The 21,689-nt window shown below is 40.7% G+C and overlaps 1 protein-coding gene and 1 long non-coding RNA gene across 5 annotated transcripts in view; one reads left to right on the forward strand and one right to left on the reverse strand.

Annotated features, from left to right (window-relative positions):
- NFAT (nuclear factor of activated T cells 3) overlaps nt 1-21,689 on the forward strand; it is a 118,236-nt gene that overhangs the window by 27,449 nt on the left and 69,098 nt on the right. The window contains exons 1-2 of one of the 4 annotated variants that reach the window (XM_022066733.2): nt 8,078-8,387; nt 9,652-9,733. The exons of 2 other annotated variants lie outside the window; for them this stretch is intronic. Coding sequence is in view for 1 of the 2 variants with exons in the window: in XM_022066724.2 (XP_021922416.1) it covers nt 8,339-8,387 (49 nt within the window). In the remaining variant the exon portion in view is untranslated. Of the gene's footprint in view, nt 1-8,077; nt 8,388-9,651; nt 9,734-21,689 lie in introns of those variants that run through there. One more of the 4 variants, XM_022066724.2, reaches the window with a different exon arrangement.
- On the reverse strand, nt 299-5,657 carry LOC110831126 (uncharacterized). Its single transcript, XR_002543483.2, has 2 exons — nt 5,114-5,657; nt 299-678 (listed from the first exon to the last, which is right to left on the reverse strand). It is a non-coding gene; the product is annotated as an uncharacterized LOC110831126 (long non-coding RNA).

Here is a 21,689-nt window from a genome sequence, read left to right on the forward strand (position 1 = left end):
TCAGTTGAGTAACTATAAACTTTTCGTAGAACATCTTGCATCTTGAGTTAATTTGTTATGTATGATATAGGACTTTCTTCTTCATTTAGCGTGTCCTTGTTTGCATCTTCCAGTTTTTAGTATTTAAACATTCAGTTGTTACGTTATATGCACACCTCCATTACAAAAATTAACGAGTTAGTGTTGTTTAAGGACGTAATCGCAGTTTGCTCAGATAATCATATGAAACACACAAATACACTGTGGGGGAAGATAAAATTATTCATTGCTGAAGCCGGTAAGCCACTAAGCCCGAGAATATTAAAAATTATATTTTATTAACCTTCAGATACATTGAATTTTTAGTGGATGATACAATTTCAATAATTATACAAGTTACAGACGTAGAGCCGCTTATAATTGTCTTTAATGACAGATTTCGCATCGTCACCATGTTTATTTGTAGCATGCAAAAAACTGATGAATATCTGCAGTATGGTTGTTTAGCCGATTAATACAAGATATTGCATGTATTTTGCTACGGTAGTCGTCCAGTGTAAGTTAATACACTGGTATTTTTTTGATAGGCCTGAAGAACACTGATTGCCGGTCTCTTTCAGAATGGAACTGGGTATTTCACTGATGTAAGACATGCAGACCCAGAGATTGCAACCGAACCAGAAAGATGACCAAGAAGAACTAGAACGATACACAGAGAAACATTGGTAGAGGAAATACAGAATATTGCAAATGTTCCTTTGAATGTGCCCCACTTTTCTGTTCATGAATGCAATGTAACTGAACGTGTTTATTGTGATAATCGATTGCTGCAAATAGTATGCGATAATCAGTCTTCGCTCTGAAGTTATTATGAGTTGTGAAGGAACTTTTGGAATATGATTGTAATTCATGTGCCTTAGTTGATAATTTTTCGCAAAGGATATCTAAATGGGGTAATGTGCAAGCCGCGCGCCGTGGAGTTTCTTGTTATGCAGTCCCGCACAACAGCCGTTACACAATTTCGTCTCAGGACGGTTACTTTTAATCGAGATTAATCGCTTTGCGAGTTGTACTGGATGTGCTGTTTGTTTGGCTGTCGCTTCTCTTAGCAGAACTTTCTCCTTGAGAACTTAACCAAGGACGAGTTCATACAAGTTTTCATACTGGAATCTAACAAGATGGCCGAGCAGTTAACGCTTATGTTATCTCAAGCACGAAAGTGAAGTACATTTTTGTGTTGTCGTTGAGAGGTGAGTTTCGATTCCAGAAAGTGGGTTTTAAAATGTATTTTGTCTTTCTGTCTGCTAACTCCTTGTCATTGAAGAGTTTAGTGAATGTTTTTCACACTCGGTAAGTGTGTGTACACAAGTGCTGTCTGGAACTATCAGGTTCTACGTCGTTCCTATACCCAGTCAATATTTATGGAAGGCGAATTGGCATTAGGTTAAAGCTACATGCATCAAAGAACTTCTTACTTAATGGAGACGAGTGGCGAACTTTATGCTTCGGCCACTTTAAGACCGCTACTTAAATTGAACGAATGGAATCGGATCTTCTGGTTGGTGTCGCACAGTAGCACGAACGTTTCCGATCGAAATCGAACAGTGTAAGGTTAAAATTAAAAATAAAAACGACACATATGCTGCTGTTTACTTTTATGGAACATATGTTTCTTCTCAGACAAACGAAATTAATGTCGATTTTGGTCCTCTGGGTACACTACTAATTTCTCTGCACTGTATGCCTCCATGAAGTATTCTGGAATTTGTTGGTCGTGATTTAATGAAGTGTCAATGCGCAGTCCTCCAGCTTACTACGTTTGCCGCGGGAGCTTGTCTGTGGATAGTACAGTTTGTGTCCAGCAGATGTCAGGAGAAACCTTTTTGACGTAAATACGTCTATAAGGAAGGGTCATTCGGCAAAAAAGTGGAACGAAAAAGTGTAACAATGGTTACCTAGGAAACGTCATCTGTTTACTTAGCATTGTTGTTACCTAGGAAACGTTACCTTACCTTACCTTACATTACGTTTCATTACATTACATTCAGCTACCACAGACCCATCTTAAGCGTAACTAATTCAAGTTAAATAAGCTGTCTTAATCAAACTTATCTCAATAGTAAAGCGGGTATGAAGGAAATATTTAGAATAAAGCCAATATATAAACTTCCTTTCCGTATAGACATATTTACGTCAAATTCTCCGGAACCGTGGTTCCACTGTCAACTTTTTGTTTGAGCTACAAATCCATTATATTTCCATATTATTGATATGACCCCATCACTACAGATTACTTTGCAGCGAGACTATTCTATTTTGGCTCCATTAAAGTATGCGTCACATTGGAAATATCTGTTATACGATCTTCAGTAACTCAGCAACTCTGCATTTTGCCCACAGAGTGCATTTATGGGTTTAGTATTGTCAGAGTAAACAGCGATTGTTTAATTAAATATGATTGACCAAATTGGTCGTTGTGATGGACAGGTGTTTCCTTTCATGTACGAACAGAATTATCAAATACTGTTCATAAGCTTCATCGCATCAAATGGGCAGCAAAGAGCATCGAGTTTGCAAAGAGTAACGAATCAGATTGGAAACAGCAACAGCTTATCCAAGTGCAAGGCACGGTATTTCGACTGTTCCCTACTTTCTGTACGATAGTGGATTCTACATTACTTGACATGCCCTTCATACTTCGAGACTGTCATTGGTCAAAGGTTCCATGCCAGTTTTCTTGCACCCGTGTCACCGAACACGCACTGAACCACGTCTTTTTATACGTGCATGGACCAATCAAGCGCACTGCTGCAATATGGACTTGTGAAGCCTTTGCCATTTGGTAGGTTATCCGGTATGACGCCTTAGATTTAGTTTCGTTCACATCGCTTGGTTTTGTTACAAAACTAGCAATGCCACTTGTGAACTATTCTTTGAAAAGAATCAGCAGGCTTGTCGACTTTGGGCATTGTAGTTAAAAGTGTCTGTGAAGTGAAGAAGGCTTCATTCAGTTTATTGCAAAGCAGTAACAGTGTGTTGTGTAAACAATTATGCGTAGTATGTTTTTTGAAAGAGTATAGCACAGCAGTTGATTCCCAGCGCACTTATCGTCGCAGCGGAAGTCTTCGCCGCGCCGTTGCTAAAACATTATCTAAAGTTTCGGTTATGCATTTCTTCTTGTCAATTTCCTACAAGTCGAGTTATTTGTCCACATCTGTACGAACGATGTTACCACAAATGACGCACTGCGGCTTTGGACTCCCCAATGCATGTGAAATGATGCTGTATTTATTCTTCGGCTTGTTATCTTCTTGAAAGCGACTTTTCTGGATCACTATTCGATTTGGATTTTCCGCACTTTACAGCTGACGATTGACCTTTTTTGACGTAAATACGTCTATACGGAAGGGTAATTCGGCAAAAAAGCGTAACGAAGATGTGTAAGATCTATATCAACAATGTGTAAATATGGACCGACAACAATGGCCAGCTTTTATATGAACTCCTGCGTGCATTGGTAGGTTACCTAAGAAACTAATTGTTACGTCGTCTGTTTACTCGGCATTATTGTGTTACATTACTGCCGTCAACAATCCGCATTCGTTATTGCGGAACGAGCTGAGCTGTGAATCGCTTGTAGAAGAAGTGCGTCGTAGAGTAGATAATTTTGTGCTGTTAAAAACGTTTAGAATATCACAAGTACTTATCTTATTTAAGAATTATTACATTATATTACGAGGGTCGCTCATTAAATAATGCCCCACTTTTTTTTCTCAGCCAATAATGAAGATAGAAAAGTGTACTTTTACATGCTTGAGATTTGATGTTTCCCGCGTTCGTGTACGGAGTTTCAAATGATTCCAACCGATGGCGGGGCTGTAGTGAACTGTTAAAATGGCGTCTGTGAACGACTCTCGTTACAAGCAACGAGCTGTAATTGAATTCTTTGTTGCTGAAAAAGAAACTGTGGTGAACATTCATAAACGTTTGTGTGCAGTGTATGGAAGCTGTGCAGTCGATAGGAGCACCGTTGGTCGCTGGGCTAAGAGAGTTAAAGCTTCAGGAAGTGAAGAAACCGAACTCCGTGATCTGCCGCGCTCTGGACGTCCTGCCACAGCCACCACTCCAGACATATTGAACCGCGCGGATGCCATTATTCGTGAGGATCGGCGCATCACAACTCGACAATTGGCCCAACAGCTTTCAGTCAGCAGTGGAAGTGTGATTGCAATTATCCGGGCTCTCGGATATTCGAAGGTGTTCACAAGATGGGTTCCACGAAGTCTCACAGCAGACCACAGGATTCAAAGGAAAACAATTTCTTCTGAATTGTTGGAAGCGTTTTGATGCTGAGGGATCATTACAGGTGACGAAACCTGGATACACCACTTTGAGCCGGAGACAAAAAGGCAGTCAATGGAGTGGCATCACCCTCAATCACCGAGAAAGAAGAAATTCAAGACAACTCCCTCCGCCGGAAAAGTCATGATGACTGTCTTTTGGGACAGTGATGGGGTCAGTCTTGTGGATGTGATGCCAAGAGGTGCGAGACGCGTACATCGGGACCCTGAAACCCTCAAGAAACGTTTCCAACGATTTCGGCTTCACAAGCATCCAGGAGAAATTTTGCGCCTGCACGACAATGCACGCCCTCACATAAGTCTGAGCACCCGGGAATAAATCACCAAATTGGGTTGGACGGTGCTGCCCCATCCACCCTCCGACTTCCATCTCTTTGGGCCACTCAAAGATGCTATCCGCGGAACAAGGTTTGAAGATGACGAGAGCGTGATTCAATCAGTGAGGACATGGCTACGTGCACAGGACAAGAGCTGGTACCGGCAAGGCATGCACGCACTTGTTCCACGCTGGCGTAAAACCGTACAAGTTGATGGGGACTATGTGGAAAAATAGTATGTGTAAAGGAAACATTGATTTATATTGTCACTAAATTTCAGCCATCTTGAATAAATATGTTCTGAGGAAAAAAATGTGGGGCATTATTTAATGAGCGACCCTCGTACATTTCATTACATTTTTTTACATTACAATACATTACATTCAGCTACCACAGACCCATCTTAAGCGTAACTAATTCAAGTTAAATAAACAATGTCTTAATCAAACTATTTACTCAATTGTAAAGCATGTATATCCTTTATACAGAGACGTATTTACGTGAGATTCTCCGGAACCGTGGTTCCACTGTCAATTTTTCTTGTTTGTGTTCAACCAGTTTTCAGCCACTTGTTTGTTATTTGGTGCAGATAATCCACATTAAAAATAACACTGCTGCCGTCAAAACGAAAATAAAACGTAGGACTTTTTTAACGGCCCGACGTGAACAAAGACTGTCCGTTTACTGTCCGGCCGGACTCTAATATTGTGTAGTTACTCTCTCGTTGCCATCTGACGTGAAGTATTGCATTGAATCCATGTATGCTGCTTCCATCTATCGACGGGCGCAAGAATGCACACCGTGGTCTGGTCTGTGGCTTTCGATTTCCTCACATGTTATCTATCGCCTCTTAGTTTTTGACGTGAATACGTCTTTAAAATCAGACCGACGTATGGGGTACCAGGACGGAAATGGCGATGTAACGTTTGCAGGGTGATCCATTACGACACTATAACTTCGTGAATAATAACACGATTAAAATAAATGTGGTCACGTTCGATCGGATATACGACTACGATGCGAGCATGACCTTGAGTTGGCGCCGCGCATGCGCGGGGGGCGTGGGCGAAAATTTCCGGGCAGTATATCTCGTGACTCCAATGAGCTAGCGCGCTGCTTTTGGTGCCAAACGAAAGATCTCGTCTAGATCTGTCGATTTAAGCCATAAAAACTTGTAAAATATTTGTTGGTGACAAATCAAAAATAAGTCTTGAAAAATTTAAACTTTCTGATGTCGGCCCATACTCACCGAAAAGCCCAGAGGAAATACAAGAAACGCATCTCATCGGAAAGGGCGTCTAATCAGCCATCGATCAGTACCGCCATGTCCGTGGCGGAACGAGTGAGACGGCTTCGGGAACGTCGGAAAGTCGACGCGGCGCGCGCGGCAAACGACGGCGCGAGCAATACTCTGTATATTTGTTATGCTAAATAAAAGCCATGTATCCATTTCGCTACTTTCATTTCATTCCCATATCCCAAAGAAAATATTACCCGCTAACGCAGACGTATTCACGTAAAACCCACGGCCGTGTCCCCGACACAGCCACACCCCGATTTTTTCAGTCATTTCGTTGCATTCGAATATTTGATGATATGCAAAGCATGACGAATGTTAGATAGATATTTGGAAGGAAGCTCTCAGTCTTTGGCCTAGGGGGACGAGATAATCACGAATGAGTTCCTATTAGGATAGGTGGCAGTTCGTCTGAGACTTGAAGATACGACTCTAGAGCGGTATTATCATGGAAAACATAATCAGCAGCGAAACATCATGAAATGGACATCCAGTTACATTTTAATTACATGAATTGTAATAATGCGTATTTATGCACAGTATTTGTATGTGATTTCACTGTCAGTAATACAGTAATATAAACTGTGACAAAGATGTAGGGATGTAGACAGTGTATTTCGACCTTGAGGTTACCTTTGCTTATCGCATTGATAACTCTGTTTAACATGATCACACTCATTTCTGTAGCTCTTTCATATAATCGGTGTGCACATGACGAGGTACTAAAGAACAGGCCGTGAAACACGCGACTCTGTTTGATATCGGGAAACAAAAGTTTAACAGACCTATCCAAAAGTCGTGGATATTTAGTAATTTTCAGGATTATAATTTTACTACAAGTGATGGCACATTGTTCGTTGGCCTTGGAGTCCGTCTCCCACGTTATTATACAGGGTGATCGAGAAGTTACACGACCTATATTAAACTGTTTATTTGTTGCTGCAATACAATTCACCCGAAATAATAAACACAATATCGCTGTGAGTATACAAGAATCCGCTCGCGTCAGTTTGGCAGCTGTATTTCAACAGTCGAAGTACAAGGATGTGTTTTTCATTATTGCGACTAGTGTTCATTGTCGAACGCTGCCTGGCATCTTGTTCTTACTTGACAGAATGAGTTTAGGGATACATTTCGCGATTGTCCTGTGCCAAACAAATCGACAGTATCTCGTCTGGTGTGAATCGATTCCAGGGATACATTTCTCGATTCTCCTGTGCCATACAAATGGACAGTATCTCGTCTGGTAAATCGATTCCGTGACACAGGAACTCTTCGCCGGGTTGTATCAAACTTGGTAGATATTTCCAACAGTTAATACAACATTCCTTCTTTTCAATGTACTTTATTTTTTGACAAATGAAACATGTACAAGGAATGAATTGCGTGACTGTACTATCAACTGTAGTAGATGTCACCAAACTGCGTACTTCAACGCCACGGAAGGACTCCACCCTGCCTTACCACGCAGCCCATAGTCACCGGTACAGCGTTGCTAGCTTTGCTACTCTGTGAGTTCTGAACTGTTCACAGGGCTTTGGTCCGCTATTCGTGTTTCAACGTTGTACAATTTAGCTATCACCTTGAAGCATGAATTTGTGACAGCTACGAGGATTAAAAGTTAAACGACGTAAGTAAACGAAGGCAGTAAACACTTCTGGAATGTCAGATTCTACCACAGTAGACATCACGTAGTCCTGATGATGGAGGCAGTAAGCACCTCAGAAATGTCTGTCAGTTTCTGTACGGCGCAACATCAATAAGACAGCCATCTTCATGCTTGCTGTCTGGAGAACCTCAAATTTCACCTTCTGTTGGTATTGTTCTGTTGAACTAATAAGAAGAAGTATTATATTTGCAACATTTCAGCTTGAGAGGAAATACACAAATGTCTGAAATGTAACCTCCTTCTGTGCCGAGAATACAGCCAGCAGTGATAACGACTGTGCTGCCACTGTTGTACCTACATTGTGAATAGTATGTAGCGCGAGGAAGTACAGAATAAAGAGCTGGCCTTGGATGATGGGGGTACTAAACAGATCGCTCGCCGCGGAGTTATCTGTTTTTGTTTTATCGTATTGTCACGTGTCGAGTGCAAATAGAGGCGGACGGTCAGCTCATGCGATCATAGTGCAGGTTGCGCGCGACCTGATCGGATGTAAGCTCTAGTAATGTGAGGTTCACTTCAGATGCGAACTTGATCTGTCTGAAAACTTTATTTTATTCAGTGATAATTTGAAGCGTATGTAATTTGTACACTTTGAACGACTTTGTGCATTGTTTTGCTGTTGACTATAGCCACGTGTGTTTGAGTTTGTGACGTGATAGTTTAAATTGTTTGAATGAACTTGAGAATTGTCGTCGCCGAATGTTTTTAAGTGAAAATGAAGGTGTGGGAAGATTCTGTATCCATGTGGACGTCGTCTCGTCTGGGTATGTTTTGCTCCACTATTCTGTGAGAGTTCATATGGTGTTGTGGAGCATAAAGCCAAAGGAAACACGTTTGTGTTTAATCGAGATGTCTTGCTTAAGAGCACTGGCATTTTTCGGGTGTGGATTTATTGAATGTTTAGATCAGTGAAAAGAAAACATTCCTGTCGTAACACTACAGTTAATACTGTTTCATGCTTTTTTAAGAATAGGAGTTAAATTTTCAATGAAAATATACTAACAGAAGTTATCTTTAAATAACATTAGCATGAAAAGTGTTAAGGGAATCTAATTGGATTCTCGTGTATGCATGTTGTTAGTAATTTATCTATTATACTTGCATTAATATTAAGTTTTTGTGGAACTTAACTTACTTGTCAATTGTGCCCTTTTTCGGAAAATTTCTTGGTTTTTATTTGTGTTCTTTCTGTAAGGGATAAGAGATTTTGGTTTGTGACTTCGTGTAGCGTTGTAAGTGGTTACGTGCGTTTCGGATTTAGGCCTCCGTTTTCCCTCCATCTTTAGGGTAAGATGTTCCTCCAAAACGGTGATGCCCACCCTGAAAACCTATCAACCTTCCCGAGACAGACTGCCACAGGCATAACGTTTGCCCAGATGTGAATGACCATTCATTTTCGAAAAAGGAATAGCCCGAGAAAGCCGAAAACGTTCAAAAGCGTTTGAATGCAATGACTTATATCAGGCCTTGGTCCAGGCCTGTAGCTGCCCTGTCCAGAAGTAGCTCGAGGTAATATCTTACAAATTCCGCTTCCTGTACCTTCATTACCGTTCTTCAGACATCTAGAAAAGTGCTTGTAGAGCGTCGTTAAATAATTCATTCAAGGATTACTGGCAAGTATGCGTTGAAAGGAGCGTGTAGACTTACTAATAACGTTGGTCAGGGAAGATTGTAAATAGATCGGGCCTCATTCCGGGTGGAATAAAAGGAAGGTTGGAAGATAAACTTCCGGCTTGAACTTGGATAAAATTCTGAAATCTCAGGCCGTTCAGACTTTTACCTCAACTTACGGAGATTTCTTCATTGGTTATCTTGTAGCCGTCCTGGTACAAAAATAATAAATAAACTGTCTATGGTTTGGAAATGCTTTGGAAGTTTTGCGTGTACGTAGTTCAGAACATGATATTTTTAGGTTGTAGTGGTCGGTCAGTGATAGCACGTCAGAATAGATATTTAGTTATGTGTAACTGTGACTGTCTTGAAAAAGGAGCTTAAACTCATATGCATTACTCTACCTTATCATTTTAGGTGTGGTGGCACTAATTGAGACTATCGTGATGCCCGTCTGTTCACTTACCCGCTTGTACGAACAAAGTTTGTGGACATCCTAGTAAGTTTATGCCATGTTAAATTGCGATTTGCGTATATTCTAAGTGTATTTTCGTAAATACTGGATTCATTGAAATCTACCAAATGAAAGTTGTAGTTGCTTATGGACTGAGTATTTTGTATACATTTGCTTCATACACAGGTTTGTTTCAGAAATAAATAACCGTTGAACACCGAACTTGATGTCATGGCTTTTCGTATGGAAAAACAGGCGAGTTTGTGAAACAGTATACAAAATGCTTGTCTCTCCACCAGTTTTATTTGTGATGTCGGACACAGTTTTCTGTCTAGCAGGTTAATGTTGTGGTTTTTTATGTATTCGGTTAAAAATACGGCAAATTAGCTTTCCAGTAGAGATTTTTTGTTTGTTTTTCCGAGCGAATATGTTATGAAACAGGACGTGGGTGCTTAGTTCTAAATCCGTATTTACTTATCTTCACATCTCAGGAGTTGATAGGACATCGCTAAATAACATGCATCAGGCTATCACAATTTACAAGTGCAGCATTTCTAGACACCAACTAACGGTATGCCTACATTGACCCTAGCTGAAACAAGTCGCGTTGTGATTTAATTCCATTGAATTAACATTTTAACGAAAATTAAACATGGCAATAAAATAAAGTCTCACAATTGTATTTTTCTCTCTCCTTGTTTCGAATCACACGCACGACATTGGTGTCCATTCTCTGTTTGGGTTTGTAGGTTCTCATGGCTTCGAGTTCGAAGATGGCTGTCTTCCGGGTTGTAGCGCCATGTTGTCTGGTAGTTTGCCGATGTTTTAGAGGTACTTGCTGGCTCCAAGACGATTATTCCGATAATGGAGGCAGAAAGTACCTCTGAATTGTCGGTACACTCCTACAGACTACTCGGTGCTACAACCCATAAGACAGCCGTTGTCTTCATGTGTGCTGTTTTCTGTGGTATCCAGCTCTAGACTCTTCGATGAACCATTCTCCCATTTGAGTGCCTAAAAATATTCATTGTCTTTTGTGCCTCTTTGAATGCCAGGTCCCTTGTGTCTGCTGAATTTCGTTACCATTACCACATGTATAACAGCAAGAAAATGGGACGATTAAGTGTAATATTATATTATAAGGCCAGTTTTTGTAGCGCGTTATTCACGTAGCATAATGTCCGCTCCTTTTTGTTTTATATGTTTTGTTAATACTTAACATACGCGTGCTTAAAGTTTTGTTCGCGATATAAAACTGTATTCATTGGACGATTATATGCAGTAAAATGTAACCGTTGCCAGGAGAAGGCCGGCCGGCGAGTAAATTTCACCACCCGCTGTTAGTAGTCGATATGGCATGGTGCTCAAGTGTAAGGGAAACCTTTTCGCCCATATCCCAAAACATTTCGGAAGAATATTCCGAATTGATGTCCCATTTACATCCGATCCCTATGTGTTTAGTTGTTCGCAATGTTTATCAAAGCTCGTCGTCTTTGGAGATTATCCTGAGCCAGCGTATCTTCGCATACCGTTTCTCAAAGAAAACTTTTGTCTTATTCTCGTAACTACGTCTAGGTCTGTTCTGGTGGTCGCAGGCTGTAAGATTTTGGAGCTGTATTTTTGCCTACAGAATGCAGAATTAGGTGGGTTGTTTACGTCCTGCACATCATTTCACAATTCCTCCTGAACTCAGCCAATGACCTATGCTATCTTTTTCTGCAGAAGGCCATCGTGTCGGATAAAGAGTGACTTGGACCGGATAACGTGTTTTCACTCACATGGCCAAGGCCAGGGGCACCAAAACGATTTGCCACTTGACAGGAAACGAGTTAATTTGCAGACTTAACCTTAAACGTCTTGCTGTTGCGAGAAAGCTGTTATTTGCTATCTGGTAGCCTGTAGTAGAAGACCGTATTGTCTTTTTCCTTTCAGCTTCTTCACCCAAAACAGTGCTTCAACATTTCGTATTAGATACGTAAGAGAACTTACAAGTTTGACAGTGCAAGTGGTGGAAAGGTTAGATATGAAGTATAGAGCAGGGGTAGGCGTGCATGCGGCCCTCGGAACCGTTTTATGCGGACCGTCACATGATCTGGGAATTAGTCTATGCGAGAAGGGCGACCAACATTTCTGATACCAAGGAAAACATTGACCATCTAAGGGCAGACAATTGCAAAAAACAAAATTTTAACGAAACGAACAAATTTTGTGGATGTAAGCCTGTAGAGTTAAAATATCGTTGCTCAAAGGTGCATTGTTCCATTGTTGAGACCATATGAGATTTAACAAAACAATGTGACAATTACCGTTGTATTAGTAACTAACTTTTTTATAAAATTAACGATTACTTTGAAAGCTAACAAAAGTGTCTTTACAGAATAGGTCAGATGTCCGTTTTCCATTGAATGCTCTTAAAGGTAAAGAGGTGCAGTTGCGTTTATTGCCCACGATTTTGTGTTCTGTGGCTTACGCTAATGAAAACGTCTCTGACTCCTGGTATAGAGCATGAAAGTGCATGGTGCCCGTTTCGAATAGAAATATCTTTCTAGTTGTCCTCACCAAAGTTAGTGGTCCCTGATGTAGAGTAACTAAGCGAAATATAAAATTTTTGGACAATTAGAAGATAAATAACGCCAGAATAAAGGAAAATGGTTTCTTTAATTAGTTGCGTATAATTGTAGGCCTCATTCATTTCGTATCTATGCAGCTTTATGCGCAACGTTACAAATGCGCTGTAAAGTCAGTCACGGGTATCCAAATGGAGTTGTTGTGTGTGAATATGGACATATAATGGTTCCCTAATTAAACTGGCCAGCCTTACTCCCACACACTGCCTCGTGTGAAACAAAAGCAGGTAACGAGCAGCTCGGGGGCGGGGTTGGTTTTATGCGCGCTGTCTCCTCATGTTCCTGTACTCATGGCGACTAAAACATATATACATTTGTCGATACAGGTCAGCCATTTCTGCAAAATACTTTTTCTGTTGCACCCATTTTATGGAGGCTGTGGTTACGTTAGCACGAGACTGTGGAAATGCGGCTGTTAACGGACCGATCGTTCATCACCCGGATGATTGGTTGCTGAACAGCGGCAGAATGGTGTTAAGAGATTAAAACTGGAGAGATCGGAGAAAATCTTGCCCTCAAAGCCTTTTTCTTCCACCAAAAATCCCCACCGGTACTGCCTAAGCTATGGCGCTGGCCTTATGAAGACTGTGTTATCTATAGATTGTGCAAGTTGGTGAGTTTCAGGGTTCACGTGTTCGCTTTCCAGAGTATTTTTGCTCTTCGTCTTACTTTGCGGCCTGTAGATAGATTTTTGTTCCTATGCTAACTTTCGGCCGTATGTCTTCTTTCTTTAATCTTCAGTTTTATTATCGACTCCAAATTCCTTGCTGGCGTGTTTGAGTTTTTTTCTAGTCGCGGACATGTTTTGTGTGAAACATCGAATAAGAAGCGGACAAGTAGCAGGGGAATGGTGTAAGTTACACAGTGAGGAACTTCATAGTTGCTTCTCTTCGCGAAGAACTTTTTTGGAGCAACTGAATCAGGGAATTAAATGACCGATGGGAAAATTACTAAACATGTCCAAAATGTCAAGTGTCAAGTTGTTGAAATAAAGGAACATGAAATTTTGAGATTCACTTCTGGTATGGATTTTAAACACTGGAAATTTCCGTCTGCTGATAAACTTTGTGTGATCAAATGTACAGAACGTCGAAAACTATTCTGTAGTTTGGAAAAATATACGGCACTTTCTAAATACGTTTTCTTTTTTGCATTTCACATTGGTCTTTTTAATTTAATGCACATACAGATCTAGTGTTTAGGATTCGATGTTTTCACGGCGGTGAATCTAAAGATTGCTGTCTTCTGGGTTGTTGCGCCATGTAGTCTGGTAGAAGTATACCGACGTTTCAGAGGTACTTTCTGCCTCCATCATCAGAATCTTCAAATCTAGCGTCCGTCAGTTCATCACATTGCGTGTACCACGCTTCACAGAGTCCAAAATTATTTTTACATGTTTTGATATTACGTCTATGCCCAATACAACAGTCGAGATTTCAAGTTATCACGGTGGCGAATGTGTAGATAGCTGTCTTAATGAGTGGTTGCACCGTGTACTCCGGTTGATGTTTACCACCGTTCCAAACCATCTTTGTACTCACCGTCGTGATAACCTCAAAATCGATAGTCTTCTCAGGCAAAAAGCCGCGTTAGTTGTGGACAAATACCCGACGTTTCCGAGATCATCCCTGATTCCATCGTCAATTACTGTTTTGAACCGAAAATGATGTATCTTGACAGATTTTAGTGCAGAGACCTCAGTTTCAAATGGGGTCTGTTACCGAAATCCGATAAATATATTTTGGAGACAGACACGACTTTTCCGTTGTGCGTCCATTCTGTACACTTAGCGTGAAGAAGTCATAAACATTACTGGGCCGGTGTGGTGGAGTCACGTGTGTAGATATCATTACAACTGATAAGGAAATACTTCGACTTTGCGTAATGTAACACGTAGTAGCAGCATTTTCTGTACGTTTAGTCAAAGATTAGACAGAACGGTTTATCTATTTTCTTTTTTTAATCAGTAGTACTCTGTCATTAGATACTACATGAAGATTTTACAAGCCAAGTTTTTTGTAAGATGCTAGTGCCACGCCCTGTTCATTTTGATTCATAAAAAGTAAGTGCGTGTGTTTCAAAGACCTTTTTTTGCAGAACTTCAGATCTAACGCTTATTTTATTTATCTGTGATTTATGTAACTGCACTGTCAGTATCTTAAACTATTTGACGTTGAATACGTGAATAATTATTAAACAATTAATGTAAAAGGATATGGAAAGAAGCGGTCGTGACAAAATTTCCCCGGAATTTGCCTGGAGGGACTGAATAAAACCCCAGGATAGCCGGTCTCTGAGTTAATATTTCAAACTGGGAACACCCGAATAGGAAGCAGGAGAGGCAGAATTTTGTTGGAAACCAACATGAAGTGGCTACAGTAGTCATCACCAAATTGCATGCTTCAAGGTCACAGCAAAATTGCACATCGTTGCAGCACGAACAGGGGATCCTAGGGGAATGAAGACAGCTCATAACTCGCACCGTAGCAAAGCTAAAGTGACCGACACGAACGAAGGTGGGCGGCGCAGGAGGAGAGAGAAATACTAATGGCCTCTTCTTTGCGCTTTACATTGACTGTCGGGAGCTGGTTGGTTTACGAGGTCACGTAACAGTTGATGCGCAGAAGCGTAAAAGAACTCGGTTTTGTGTCGGCCACTTTGGCAGCTGTGGATTTGGCGCCGCGCGGTAAGGGAACTGAAATCATTCTGTGGCCTTGAAATGTATCGTTTGGTGACGACTGCTATTGTGTTGCTGCCATTAAATTCGCATGTTGTAGATTGGGTTTCACATGCAGAATTATTTACATTTGCTTCGTGAAACTGGCTTTCTATACGACGTTCGTCAGTAATGTACTATATTAATATGCGTACATACAGGTCACTCCAGGCCAGCCAACACTTCTTGTGATGCAGAAAATCTTGTAGTTTTGGAAATCAAATAGGATTGTGTACTTAATGACATGGAGAGTCACGGCGAAGTGATTAGCGCCTTTAAATATTCTGGATTTCTCGGGTTCCAATCTAGGTTTGGCAATCTTCTCTCCTACGCGGTTTTATATTTGTAACATCATGAAAATTCTCGCATGTTGCCTTACTGTTGGCCACTTTAGGCTCCTGCCATGTCCTTTTTAGGTCACACCCTTAAAAAATTATGAAAGTCTCATTAAATAAATCAGTACGATTGTTTAATATTTGTCTAGCGCTGAGGTTTTGTGACTGATTAGCAGAGGGTAGCTGTGCGGTCAAGCTTTCTTTCAGCCGATCGTCGTTGTTGCGTGGGTAGATCTGCATCGTATTTTGGAGGTCCAGTTTTCGTTCCTCGGCCCGGTGAAGAGCTCTCGTGACATTTTTCGTTGCTTTCCTCAGTGCTTCTAGGAGAATGCTGAGATGGTAGCCTATATTAAGACAGGTCGACTGCTTCCTTTCGAATGTTTCTCACATTTATTCTTCTTCGTTCGGTATCGTTCTTCCTTTTGACTCTGTTCGTGACCTGTGCTGTTGAAAATGTTCAGCAACCAGCCAAGTAGAGTTTCGCTCACAACAAAGCCTGCGTGACCAGGTCGGGTTTTGAACCTGGTCTGGTCGTAAGGTGAGTTGCAGAAACAAATTGAAGTATCTAGTTCTGTCAGAGAGGCAGTTAGTGAGTGCTCAGATGATAATAGTTCATGTTCCGTCCCAACCACATTATGGAGCTGTTGCCCTGTTTCCACGTGGTCTGTGTTCTACGGCAGATCTGCCGAACACAAGATGTTTTATAATTTACAGGCAGCGGCTGTGGATCCACCTGCGAGGTCTTCGGCGATATTGATTGGAATAAACAAACATGCAAGCCATTTTTAGACGACTTCAGTTATAATTTTAAACGATTTGAAAACTTCCTTTCTAGAACTGACGTCTTCCATCTCTACATCCCAACGCAGGTAATTTACATTTACTCAGTCACATTTAGTAGTATTAATGTGACCGAATACTGCACAGTCGGTCTATCGTCGAACGTAACATTTTGTGGAAGACATTTGAGAATTTTCGTTTGTTGTCCATGGGCTTTTATCCAAAGTTTCCTGAAATACTCCTTGACTGTTGTCGGTTTCAGATAGTACATTTATAAGAAAAAGTACGGCAAGGAGAAAAGGCAATTCTGATACACAGAATTATAGGTATACCTCGTTTTATTGCGCTTCGCAGATATTGCGTTTTTTTTACAAATTGAAGGTTTGTGGCAACCCTGCGTCAAGCAAGTCTATCGGCGCCATTTTTCCAACAGCATGTGCTCACTTCGTGTCTCTGTGTCACATTTTGGTAATTCTCGCATTGTTTTTTAGACATAATGCTATTGCACACTTAATAGACTACAGTACAGTGTAAACATAACTTTTATATGCACTGGGAAACCAAAAAATTCGCGTGACTCGCTTTATTGCAGTGGTCTGAAACCGAATCCGCAATATCTCAGAGGTATGCCTGTACAGGTGTGAGGCCCTGGACTTTCGCCTATCCCCTTCGCCGCCCTTGTTTAAGGAAGTAATCATGTTACAAACAATTGAAATATTATTTGTGTGGAGTGAAATTACACTCCCGCCTCTGTATTAGCCTACGAGATTTAGGTATAAATAAGTTGTTTTAACTTTTAAAATGTAGTAACTCCGAAAGTAATTATAACTGTAGTTTTCACTGTATAGTTGGTATCTTCAGTCACGCGCAGGGACAATTTTACCTTTCCGGTGTCTGATTTTGTTCTAATCTAGTACAGGCAACTCTCGGTTTACGAACGTTCGATTTAAGAACATTCGCTATAACGAACGTCACAATTCATTCAAATTTTTTAAAGTCGCCAATAGATAGAATTCTTTATAAAACGAAATGCCAAACGTATAGTGAACATAATTGTGAGATTTAAATAAATAAACTTTATTTACAATAATTATCAGAAAATTATTGTATGATAATTATACTGAACTGTTCTTGGTTAATAAAACTAATCTATCCAGTAAAAAAACGTTGGTTTACATGCCACACCGCGTGGCGTACGTTACGTATCGTATACGATAAACCATAACGCATACATACATTATAATAAAACGTATTGTATAGACTATTCGATGTTTAGTACGTGGTTTTAATGCCTTAAAATGGCTGCTAACATATACGATACGTATCGTAAAAGCTCAGGAATGCAAGATACACATAACGAACAAAAACGTATAACGAACAACGTCTTGGAACGGAACTCGTTCGTAAAGCGAGAGTTGCCTGTAGTTCAATGTCGAAGGTGTCTTGCTTTTGTTGTCAGTTTGTTAAGGTAATTTAATAAAAAATAATTAGATTTCAGTTAAGTTTCTTGGCGATTCAAGAAACACCCTGCTTTTATGAATCCCGAACAGTTCATTATCGCTATCAAAATATCTGTTCTGTAGCAGAAAGATTTACTAGATCTGCGCCCTAAGACCGTATTTCTCTATTTTAATATTAAGCTTCCAGCTGAACCTAGGTCTTCCAGATAGTTCTTTTCCCTTGAGTTTTTCGGTTAAAGTTTTGCAGGGATATGCGTTTCTTATGTTCAACGTGTGTTCTAAATTTCTCACGATTCTGTTTGGTCTTCCTTGACACTACTGTTGTGTGAAGTGTGTACAGTTGCGCTCCTTTTTACCCCATTCATCTCACTTTCCTGTTATTTTGTATTAGGTTGAAATTCTGCTCAGAACTTTACCATCAAACACTTTTAGGCTAAGGCACCAATTTCGGGATATCCCCACTTTTATAGTCTGACCTAACTCCATGGAACATAGTCGTCATTGGAAGATAAGCCACTCATATAGTGAATAAATTTGTTGTATTTTGTGGAAACGAAAGGTTAATTACCGTGTTTCCAAAGAGACCAACATAATCTCTTTCCAGTAGTAATTGACCCCAATCCACATTTCACATGCTTTTAAGTGTTTTTATATTATTCTTCCGTCCGTACTTAGGTCTTCCACGTTGTCACTTTACTTAAGGTTTTTTTTGGCGGTCATATTGAACACGTTATTCATTAGGAACAATTTTCCAGTTTTGTACTACTTTTATAAAAATAAAAATGTGTTATATGTAAAACAAATGGTATGACATTTCGTGCGCCACCTGTATCTTCCGAATACGAAGTAGTGATTCTGACCACTATTGTAAGATTGTTGGAGGTAGCATGCGTGCCATATCCCGTTTGTTTGTGGGTGTAGTGATGTAACGTGGTATATATTGCGATGGTCGGGGCACCGGAACCAGTTTGAGCAAAACGAAACTGACCATGGTCACCGCGCGCCCAAAACTGCCATCATGGCTACATACAAAAGCTCCAGAGACATGCGCACTGCTCAAGGTAGGCATTTCGTAAAGAGGCCACTTTGGGTTGCTTTCGTACTGCGTAAAATGTTATTAGCGGATGTTTCAGCAATGCCTAAAATAGACGCTCGTGTGTTTTGAACGTAGTTGCTTTGGTTACCGGATATCATGGCTGAACTCATGTTTTCTTTCCACATTTCGAGCGAAAATTTACATAGTAGCAAAAAGCAGACCATGACAACCGTTCCTTTAAATACTGTAAATTTACGACAAAGTACACGTGAACAACAACAAATTCATTTTGTCCCATCTCGTTTGACTTTGTATGCATTTTTAGTTGAAACAGTGTCGTGAAATAACACAAGCATGAAACATTTATCTGCTATTCATAAGCGTCTTCCTGTTTTGTAAGGTAGAGTTATACATTTACATTTCAGTTTCCGGGATGTCCGTGCACTGTCCGGACAAGACGATTAACATTTTCAAGGTCATGTTTGTGTCGGTGCCGATTCTTATTAGTGGGTATGTCCTTTTTAACAACCTTGAAGACTATGACTCTGTGAAGAGAGAAGTGTTATATAATATTCTTATTGAATTTGGTATACCAAAGAAGCTAGTGAGTCTAATAAAAATGTGCTTAAATGAAACCTGTAGCAAAATTCGAGTAGGTAAATATGTATCTGAGACATTCCTCATCAAGAACGGTCTAAAACAAGGAGATGCTTTGTCTCCCTTGCTCTTTAACTTTGCGCTAGAATATGCCATCAGGAAAGTCCAAGATAGGCAGGAGGGTTTGCAGTTGAATGGGACACATCAGCTATTGGCATATGCTGATGTTAATTTATTGGGGGACGCAGAAGTTTTACTAGAGACTAGTAGACAGGTGGGGCTAGAAGTAAACTCAGAAAAAACTAAGTACCTGTTTGTATCTCGTCGTCAGCAGACAGGCGATCTTAGGGTGGGTAACAAATCCTTTGAATGTGTGACAAAGTTCAAATATCTAGGAACAACAGTAACAAATCAAAATGATACTCATGAGGAAGTTAGGAGGAGATTAAATTCTGGAAATGCTTGCTACTTCTCAGTCCAAAATATTTTGTCTTCCCGTCTGATTTCTGTTGTGTCTTATTGTAGGACCACTGCCACCGGGTAAAAACCCATTTGCAGTCAAATAATAATAATAATAAAAAACCTGAAAATGAAAGTATACAAAACAATAATTTTGCCTGTTGTTTTGTATGGGTGCGAAACATGGCATCTCACTCCGAGGGAGGAACACAGATTGCAGGTGTTTGAGAACGGTGTTGAGGAGGATATTTGGGCCTAGGAGAGAAGACGATGGGGTCTGGAAAAAACTACATAATGACGAACTTAAAAATATGTACTCCTCCCCCAATATTGTCGGGGTGATTAGGTCGAGAAGAATGAGATTGGCAGGGCATGTAGCGCGCATGGATGAGACAATAGGTGTGCACCAGGTATTGGTTGGGAAGCCTGAGGGGAAGAGGAAGCTGGGGAGACCTAGACGTAGATGGGGGGATAAAGTCAGTTGGGGGGGGGTCTATGGAAGATGGGAGTTGAAGGAGACTGGATTTTGTTGGCCCAGGACAGGGTCCGGTGGAGGGCTTTGGTTAATTCGGTGATGAACCTTCGGGTTCGGTATATTGAGAATTGACTGTGACATTTTTCTCCCAGAATCTAGACGGAGAACAGGAAGTTTTGCCTTTAAAATGGTGCCCATATATACCACGTGCTTTAATAATCAGTAACTCTGCATTTTACCCACAGAACTTATGTTCAGTATAGGTTTTGCAAGATTCTTAAAGAGCCATTACATCCTGAACACTATTTATCGATTTGTCTTTGTGATAGGGTAACGTGGTGTTTAGATTGGTTCTTCTTACCACCATAACGTCTTCACTCTAAGTCTGTCCGGGGAAAAAGACGATCGAGTGTTGCCTGGGAACCTTCCAACAAGATGCCCCCCCCCCCCCCCCCCCCGAAATAGTCTCTTTCACTTCTTCACCGTTATTTTTTCTGTTTGTGTCTGATCTTCTGCTGTCCGTGCTTTCTCGTTTCAGCACGAAAGGGTTTATAAGCGTAATCGTAAATTAGTTCACAAGCGGAGCACACGTTGGTTGAATGGTAAAAGGGGCCGGCGGCTTCCTGCATGGCGTCCGTGGGCTTACGGCATAATTCTCGACAATTTGTAAAGCACGGAGCAGAAACCGAAGGCAAGCAAGCACGCGGACCGGAGGCGTGCAAATGTGCCTTTGCTCCATACTACATGACCCTGTTCGTAATACGTTGGATTTTAATGAGGAAAAGCAGGCGTAGGATTTGAGGTTTTCACGACGGTGAGTTCGAAGATGGCTGTCTTCTGGGTTGTTGCGCCGTGTTGTCTGGTAGAAGTTTACCGACGTTTCAGAGGTCCATGCTGCCTCCATCAGGGTGAGCTGTCTTCACTCACCTGTGCTCCGCTATTAGTGTTTCAGCGTTGTAAGATTTTGCTGCGACCTTGAAGAATGTAATAAATATCTATATCAGCGGCGGGATGTCTTTAAATAGGCCACGATCTTCTACTCTCAGTTCGTTCCCTACTGGCTGTTCTTGGTCGTATTAAAGCTTCAGGGGCATTACCTTCTTCCTTTGGTTAAAGAAAATGTCTTTGTATTTTATGTCTTAAGCTGTAAAACTACAGCAATAATAGGTCAGGGAGAGTTCATATAATTTGCACGGTTCTTGAGTGAGGAATGCGGTAGTGGGCACTGCTTAGATGAAGTAAGGTTCGTCCTTGATGTTGTAAACTACACAATCATAACATGGCGATTGCAGATAAATTTCCTTGATAATGTGGAAGTTTCGAGTGCATCTGAACAACAACAGATAAACATAGTATTATTGATAAAAATGGAGATATAAATGAAATAACAAAACTATATTTGGATTCGGTTCAGAATCTGCAGTTTATTTTCCAGAAATAGAAACACCTAAGATTAAATTACTCAAAACTTTAAATATATCCGAAATAGTGAGGAGATTGTTAGCTTCCAAAATAC

This window comes from Zootermopsis nevadensis, unplaced genomic scaffold (genome assembly GCF_977971745.1).
Source record: "Zootermopsis nevadensis isolate Lab colony 2312 unplaced genomic scaffold, Znev_1.0 Znev_ptg000022l, whole genome shotgun sequence".
In the NCBI taxonomy this organism is placed as follows: Eukaryota; Metazoa; Arthropoda; class Insecta; order Blattodea; family Termopsidae; genus Zootermopsis; species Zootermopsis nevadensis.